Raw genomic sequence first — 9110 nt, forward strand, 5'->3', positions numbered from 1 at the left:
GTCTTTTGGGGTCAGGATTTTAGTGGGTTCTTGTTTTTGGGTTTTTGGTGATTTGGGGTATTTTTTGGGGAGGGTTAGGGCAGTGTATTTTGTTTAATTATTTTTTTTCCTAAAAACAAATGCAACTTATTCACAGCTCATTTAAAAAACACACAGTCACCAAGTGCCTTACACAAAAGCTGAATTCATGTTATTTTATGCTTGGTGTTTGTTTACTTGCTTCATTGTTCTGCTCTAAGTCCCCTGCGCTTTATTAGTTCAGGAAATATCTTCAACTTTTCCTGCATGGCGGCATTTGCACACTGCTTCACTGCTTGCTGAGGCTGTGCACTCTCAATTATAAGTAAAGTATCAGGAGATACAGGCAAAAGTCAGTCCAAAACACACAAAGGCTTGATACAAATCGAGATGAAACAAAAACAAGTGTATAAAATAGCACAAAAACCAGAGAATCAGGTGTGAAAGGCAGAGACCATTAACTCATCAGTTGAATGGACAAATCCTGCCACACTAAAGCTGAAGTATCAGGGAGCTGCTCCTCACTGTCCAACCCTCCCTGGTAACAGGGAGATTCAGAGGCTTTTGGACAAAGCTACTTCTATTTCCGCAGCACCAATGCAGAAGACAGAGAGTGACACTATCCAGCCTGACGACTGAAGGTGTAATTTCTACGGAGGCTGCAAAGTTACGTACACAATGAAACACAAGATACTTCTCTTCAGCTTGCTCACAGCTTCCAACGAGCTAAGATACCACAAAAACTTTACCATCAGCATGAAACAGGTTAAGATTAATAATCTCAAGAGCAGTCCTGTGAACATCAGCATTCTGGAAACCACATTCAAAGGAACTCATCGTTTTATCTATTATTGCTAGCAGTGCACTACAAGATGCAGAGTACGTGATGCCTTACTTTGGGCAATGTTTCTAGACTGAAGCACAAATCCATACCCACACTGCTTTTTTGGGGGGGTTGGGAGATTTTGTTGTTTGTTTTGGGCTTTTTTGGTGGTGTTTCTTTGGTTTGGGGGGGGGGGATTTTTTGTGTTTTTTTGTTTTGGTTTGGTGGTTTTGGTTTTGTGGTTTTTTTTTACTTTAACACATATGACGGACAGGAAAGTTTGCATCTTTTACGGCAGAAATGCCACATTCAGCAGAGGGTCAGGCTGACTTTCTCAAACACTATTTTTTATTACCTTTCTTTCAGAATCTTAGTTTTCCCCCCCTAGCGTGGCATACAGATTTAGACAACACAGTATCTTACAACAGTTTGGAAATTACAAAACAATTCTATTTACTACATAACAGACTGCTATAAGAGATTAAAGAGGATGTCTTTTCAGTTTCATTAACATATGTGTATCTCAGCAGACTTAGATGTAGAATATTAAATGCATTCTAAAGAACAGTAAATGCCTGTTAGAAAAAGAGCCACTTTTAAGGTTTAAATCAGCAAAAGCAAAAGCTGAAACTTGTTTATAGCAACAACGTTCTGGGAGAAAACACAGCAACAGGACTGAAATGAAAACAAAAACCACACAGAAAACAAACAAACAAAACTGCCTCTCCTCAATAGATCTCTTTCAGTCAGTGATTCTGAATTCTGGGTAGTACGTCTTCTAGAACACTCTCCATAAATGGTGAAACATAACAATAGCTACAGGTAGCTTCTAAGTGAGATTGTCAAAATGCCACAAAACACAGAATCTGCATACTAGGAAAAAAAAGTCTTCATTTTCCATTCCAGAATATACAGAAATTCAATATATATCTCAATTTCTATCATACAAACATCAGGTTTTATGCACTGTCGCTGTCAGTGCCACTGTCTTGTCTACTCCTATCTGTTAGTAAAGTCACCTGGATGAGATCTAGAAATCGCCATCATTTAGGCACTGCTAGCCTGTCTATACAGGCATAGATTTGAGAGTTAACGGCAACTGAACAGGAAAAAAGTAAAGATGGGTGGGAAAAAATTCCTATTAAATATACATCAGCACTAACTTTAAAAGGAGCAGAACAAAACTGCAAGTGAAATAAAAAAGGTTCATTTTATATGCTTCCACTCACTGCTTCCCCTAACAGTTTGGGGTTTTTTTTAATAAGTTTGTATACATGTAAGATAAGCATTAGTGATCTTCCCTCTTCATTTTTTCTGTATGTGGACAAACCCGCCTAAAACTCTGACCTATCGAGACAATCCTGGTGAAAGGGAAGGCTCTACTCAGTATACAATGTATACCTTTCAAAAAATGTGGGGAAAAAAAAAGCTATGCAAAAGATGGCTATGTAGAGGAAGTAACTGGGATGTGGCAATTACTGGGAGTTAGAAACAACTATTTACTCTTCCACTGGATAACTTAAAAAAATAATTCACCATGGCAACAATCATCTACTTCATAGTAGATAAGGCACTGAATGCTACAAAGCCTTTTCAAAATGAATTATGCACCAGCATGTAACATGCACTTTTTTATGTTATTGCACACATATTCCAACAAAATTTCCTTTTGGACTCATCTGGCATTTGCTTTTTTTACTCTGCACCACACTTCATCTACTTTTCTGACTTCTGTCCCACTCAGATCTCATGGATCTGGAATTGTTAAAGGAATTCATAGTGTTAGTCTGGGCAAGGGATTGATACACAATAATTAATACAGTGGCCTTATGTCATGGCATCACACTGCTGCTTTGATGCCTTCCTGAGAAATGCGTCAATTTGTGTTACTGGTATCATGGTATTGCTTCTGAATCCATAAAGCAAAAATCCTTTGTGGTGTAAAAACCGAAAATGGGTAAGTAAACTGTCCTCTTAAAACACTTTGAAACTCCCACTCTTGTAGGATATCTAAATACCTACGAGACTAATCTTAACTTTACCTTCCTTGGCCAGAGTAAAGAGCAACAGGTTTCTTATAAAGCGCACACAGTTCTCGGCCAGCTAGCATACAACGCCAGAGCAACATCAATGCCGTAGTTCATTACAGTTCGCTACAGTACCCTGGGTAATAAGAACCCATTCAGAGCTCACACGAGGAACAACTCTACCAAGATTGATGAGATGTTAAACATAATATTCTGGGATAGTAGGAAATTGCAACTGTGCAAGGGGAATTGTGAAAAAAATATTACTTTCACAGAAGTAAGATAACAATTTAGTGGCGGCACCAGTGTATTGACACCAGGAACAGCAACAGCTGTTAAGGCAGATTCTCTAGTAAGAGGTTACAATGAATACAGGAAATTACAGCATTAATTTTTAATGGATGCTTGTCAAACTGTGTCCTGTCCAGAATGCAGGTGCATGCCTTTCAAAAATGCCTGAACTGTTAAGTTGTACTTCATTTCCTAAAAAATTTTGAGGGATTTTTATGTCTCATTTGAAAGTGATCCTGTGTCCCAAGGTTAAAATTCACAATAAATTTATACTCAGAAACATTAAAGTTTCTAGAGTTCAGTTGAGCAGTATCTCAGCAGCACAGCATGACCAAGCGTATGGAAAGATCCATACCATGATATTGATAACACAGCAGCCCCGATTCTGAGGAAGGAATTCATAACAGGGATGTAATTAAACCTAATATCTACTAACAATACCTAAGGTAGCAACACATCTTAACTATATTGCATTGCAAGATCTTTACATCAATACAATGTCGGAAAAGAGAACTGGAGAGCATCCTCATGCTTCCTTCCTACAGACAGAGTGCTGCAGTTGGTACTGGATGTAAGTGGGATCAGGCAGGCTGCATCCCCTGCGGACACTGAAGGGCTCGATGGCCAGCTAATGCCAAAGGACAGCGGTGAACACCAGTGTGTCCAGGAGGGATGGATACACCGCAGCATGGACATGTGGCTGTGGCACGGACAGTCAAATGAGTGCTACCTTTACTAGAATGGATAATAGAAACTCCCAAAAGAGAACAAGGGAATAAAACAACTCTCCAGAAATGTCTTTACACTCCTGCATGAAGGCAGGAAATTTTTTCACTTTTTAAAGAAAAAATAAGTTGGACATACAATAAAGGAGACACCTTTTTTTAATTATACACTTCCTGTGAAAGTATTATGTCCTACCCTTCCCCCAGATGTCCCTATACTGTTCCGGAACTATGACAAAACCACACACTGAAAAGCCTTATTACATTACTCCTTAAGTTGAATTGAATGTTATGTTGAAAAATAAAAGTTAACTTTTTATTTCCTTCTTCTAACAATGGCTTTTTTCCTCAGCGTTACTCAAATTGCATCATATTGAGAGAAAATTTATATCAAAGTTACAACTATGACAAACGGTAATATGTTGCCTTCTCTATTTAGAACCCAAATAAATCAGCAGGCTTTGACAGGACACCAGAACTAAGGCAGCAATGTGTTCATAAAAACATACATACATACATCCAGCATAGGTGAGCTGGAAAACTGGAATATATAATACATGATTTTCAATAAGTAGTTTCATATTAAGATTAGAAAATGTTTTGTAATGTCTTAAACACATTGTTGTCTATTTCATAAATTAGGAAGTAACTTCACCAATGGAAGCATATAAAGAGTGCAATTTTTCAATTGAGAAATAATCTTAAAATCCCTCACTAAAGTATTAATCAATAATAAGATGCTAAAAATAAAGTCATATTTTTCAGTATTTTTTCATTTTGACATTGATTTCATAATGTCCTCACAAACAATTTAGTTACACTTTTAATACCATCACAGCTCCCTTTGCTCTCTTTGAGACTTACTTTGTTTAGACACAGTGCAAAATTTTATACTTAATGAGTAACCAGTGACACCCCCTTGCACTGGGCAGAGATCACAACACTGCTCCTGCTTCATGCCGGTGCGTTCCCAGGCAGAGGGAAGGGCCTCTCAAGCAGAGCAAAGCAATGAGATTTTGCTGGGCAGACCTCGAGAAGACAGCATGAACCAAATAATAATGAATACAGTTCTTGCTACAAGTAATGCAACTACACTGCTTCACCCCCTCAGAGACACTGTGACAAATCAGAGACGTTGTTGCCACAGACTGGCACATACTGGAAATACTCACAGGTGTTGGAACTCTATAAATCCAGTATAAAATACAGAAATTATGAATATCTAGCATATTCACCATCCACCAAGATCAGGTTTACACAGATTTTGTAAATGAAAGGACTAGAGTTAGGTAATATGACAATACACACAAGACACTATTTTACAAAGAATGCACAGTTCATCACCCTAATAACTAGATTAACAAATCCATAATAACTAAATCAGCCTTTTAAAAACAAACTAGGACATCTTGATTCTAATCCAAACAAACACCAGTATCTCATGCACAGGCACGTCTCTTCAGTGGTGTATCAGGAATAAAAGGGGCTACTTGATCTCACATTGCAGTACATCTGCCTCTCACCTCAGCATATTGTAGACTGTGCTGTGAGACACCAAATTTTACTGTGCTGCCATATAGGAAGGTTATCAAAGCAAACCAGCTGAAGAGCTAAAAAGCTAAAGAAAAAAAAGCTAAAAAGCTAAAGAGAAAACTACCTGCAGGGGCACTTAGATACTGACATCTATTTGGGTTCCAAATGTTAAAGTCACCCCCCTTTAATTATCCATACAAAAAGCAGCAGCACTGCAAGAGAAAAACAAGCAGAGACATTTTCACCTTATAGTGTATTTACATCAATGAAACATAGACAAAGGGAACCAACATGTGGAAAGTAGAAATACCTGTTCAGAATATACAGATTCTAAAGCAAAGTTCAAGTAAACAAGCTTTTCAAATCTGTCAAGCTAGAAAATGTTGTATTAAGCATACACAGTTCCCTTTGCAAAGCTCACTGGAGTGACCACGTATCCCCAGAGCAGACAGCAAGCTTGTCATTTGAGAAGACTGTACATCCAACTTGAAGCCTGCTGTTAAAACTATTGTACCCAAGCTAGGTGAAAAAGCATCCATAAGGCTCAGGCTAGCTGTATCAGCATCCCAAACCTATACCCTATACGCTGTACTGCCTCACACCACACACACTACTGCTTTAGGTCAACCCACACACTGAGCTTACCTTTACTCACAGGTGTTGGGAAGCTTATTTCTTAACAAAGATTGTATGTGAAACAAAACCAACTAAATGTTGTCTCTAACCACTAGGTGTCAGCAGAAGAAAGTGCACAGCCGACACCTCTGCCGCAGAAAGTGTGTCTCATTGCCGCCTCACTTACCAACATACACAACTATTACCAAGTACTACAAAACCCCTTTACACAGACGTAGCAATTATACAGCTATTTCTGTTGAAAATCACCTAATTTTGTGAGTTAAATATTTAGAAGATGATAAAAGCATTCCCTCTGCAAACAGCAAAAAGTAAGGAATTTAGAAAAAAGTAATTCAAGCGAACAAAATCCTTAGACTGGTGTCACTGTTAGAAATGTCAGAAATATTCATACAGATAATCCGCCTCAATATAGCCAAGCGAACAGACTGCTTCTGTGTTTCACTGAACTTAACAGCAACAGAGGTTTGCGGAGACTGTCAGTACACCACATGCAACAGATACTCTTCCGTACTTAAAATGTGGCTTAATGCAACTACAGAAAACACATACACATAGTAGAACAAATAACTGAATTCGTTCTTTTATTACATAAAAATTTTGATTAGATGTGTAGACTATTATCTGGATATGTTTTTTCATGCAAAGGTTCTAGTTACTAAAGGCCTCAGAAAATTTACGGCAACAGTAACTCATTCATTGTTGGTGTACTGCTTCGTATACACGATACATAGCCTGGCACCTGTAGAGTAAAAGCTTCAGAACAGAATACGAGCTCTTACTGTGCTGAAGTATAATGTGAATTTAAAGTCTGCTCCGTGACACGCTCTGGGCCTACACAGAATTTCCCCTAAAAGGGAAATGAAGTATAAAGCAATCGTATGACCTGTCCAATACCTGACAGGATGTCTGTGGCAGAAGTGGAAACAGAATGCAGGTCATTTGACTCTGACATGTCCAGCACATGTAACACTTGGAAATTTTCTGTATCTAAATCTTAATACTGAAATGTATAACCAGAAATTAATTTTTTAATTTATAAAAGGAATTAGGAAAGAAAGCACTGAAAATTTCCACTTCCTGATTATTAAAATTGTATTTTGTGACATATTTGTGCAATTATGTTTGCAAATTTTCCTTGATGGAATGATAAGAAAACCAAACAATTTCTTCTACTTCCTCAGGCTAGCTGTCCCTCAAAGCTGCACTTTCTAGGGGTGTGCCATTGTCAACTGATTTCAAACGTTCATCTCTAACATTCAGCGTTCAAAATACCAGATGGTATTTCCAGAAAAGCAATTTCAATTTTTATTTTTCTTCATAAATCCCTTAACTAGTTAATCTCACACACACATCCAGGCAAAGCACAGACCAACATTCCCAGAGTTGCCTGGCAACTACTGGGAGGAGCATCAGCGAACAAGGAAGCCTGCAAGGATGAAGGGAAGTCAGTGTCTCCCTGACACAGATAAAGGAGGCTTACACCCAGTGTGCCTTGCTGGTTTCATTTTTGCTATTTATATGGACAACATTTTCAATACCTCCCATTATTTCACCTTAGATGATTTAAAAGCCCAGTACTTACATCCAGACATAAATACATGAGTCAATACAACTTAACTTTTTACACACACGCGCACGCGCACACACACACACGTGGAAGGACTCATGCTGACTTCAAAAGTTGTTTTTGAAGCCTGGATATGAATTGTTGGAATGATGTTTATTTCATAGGGATAACTGAACTGTTTAAAATTTGTAGACTGAGCTAGTTTTCCCTTCTGGCTTTAAAAATTAAAAGACATACTATAGTACTGAAGTGACTTTAGTTACTGAAACATCCTCAACCTCAAGAAACACTATGCCTGTAGTCCAAACTTTTGGTCTCTTCCTTTAACATTTATAGATTTATTACTTGTCTGCGTGCCGGATCTCTTTATTAATCTTCACAGAGCAGGAAATGCAAAATACACCATCTTTTCTCAACCAAGTTTTGCAGTGAGAGAAAATGGTCAGCTCTGCACTAGCCTCCCATGATCACTAATTTATACTTTTCTTACCAACTCTCATTCTAACTTAACTGTGTTCAAAAAACAAGCAACACTCATACCTTTCCATAAGACGCGCTTGTTGAACCTCTTTCTTTTCTGAAGACTGGAACACACTTTTCAGCATTAGTCAGCCAAAGAGCCACAATGCTGACCTTAGTAAAAGCAGGTTATACCACACTTTGCATTCGTGTTAGCTTTTTTCCCCACCACAGCTGCAGATTTACATCTTATGCCTACTGATTTCCTACTCACAGGTTCAATTTTCAGGGCGTTTCTGTAGCTCCCGAAGAAAGATGCTTGTGCTTTTAGAAAAGCTCTTGCAACACCATCTCCAGTGGTTGTAGAGACCTTCTTCAATCTGTTCTTCAGTACAGAAACCTGAAATCACACAACACGTCTAGATCACTCTCATATCACAAACAAAACTTACCACATTGAGGCACAGCTAAATGAAGCACAGCATCACCGCAAGCACCAGTTATGACAAAGTTATATTGTGAATTCAGAGTTGGATTTTGCAGTTCTAAAAGCATTACTTTTTAAGCTGTTTTGCTTCTCTAAGACATGATTGGATTCTATTCAGAAACCAACAGGAAAATAAAATCTTCATTACAACTTTTCCTCCTACTCAAAATCTACCATCAACACGCTGTTGAGTACCCTTTAAAGGTAAGTCCATGAAGTTCTGTGTCACTCTTGATCAGAATCCATGAAGAATTTCAGCTAAATTAATTCATACATCAGACTAATTGAGAAACTGTTCTGTGTAATCAAGGGATCCATCATCGCCAAGGCTAAGAACAAGTTCTGCAGGTCTGAAAAATTTGTTTGCCACAAACACAAGGCTTTTTTCTTTTAAGGCTATATGAGGCTGTATTTTCATTTCTGCATTTCAGAGACTTAATGGAAAATAACAAAATGAGAATTCTATTGATGCATATGGTGGGTTCTCTTGGCCGGCTCCCAGACACCCACCCAGCCCTCTCCCACCGCCCCTCCTCAGCAG

The 9110-nt window shown here is 38.3% G+C and overlaps 1 protein-coding gene across 1 annotated transcript in view; it reads right to left on the reverse strand.

Annotated features, from left to right (window-relative positions):
- LOC104461891 (DENN domain-containing protein 1A-like) overlaps window positions 1-9110 on the reverse strand; it is a gene marked incomplete at its 5' end in the record, with an annotated part of 83238 nt that overhangs the window by 59489 nt on the left and 14639 nt on the right. The window contains 1 exon segment of the mRNA XM_010073631.1: window positions 8357-8482. Within this exon segment, the coding sequence (XP_010071933.1) occupies window positions 8357-8482 (126 nt within the window).

This window comes from Pterocles gutturalis, unplaced genomic scaffold, assembly GCF_000699245.1.
Source record: "Pterocles gutturalis isolate BGI_N339 unplaced genomic scaffold, ASM69924v1 scaffold26982, whole genome shotgun sequence".
Classification (NCBI taxonomy): domain Eukaryota; kingdom Metazoa; phylum Chordata; class Aves; order Pterocliformes; family Pteroclidae; genus Pterocles; species Pterocles gutturalis.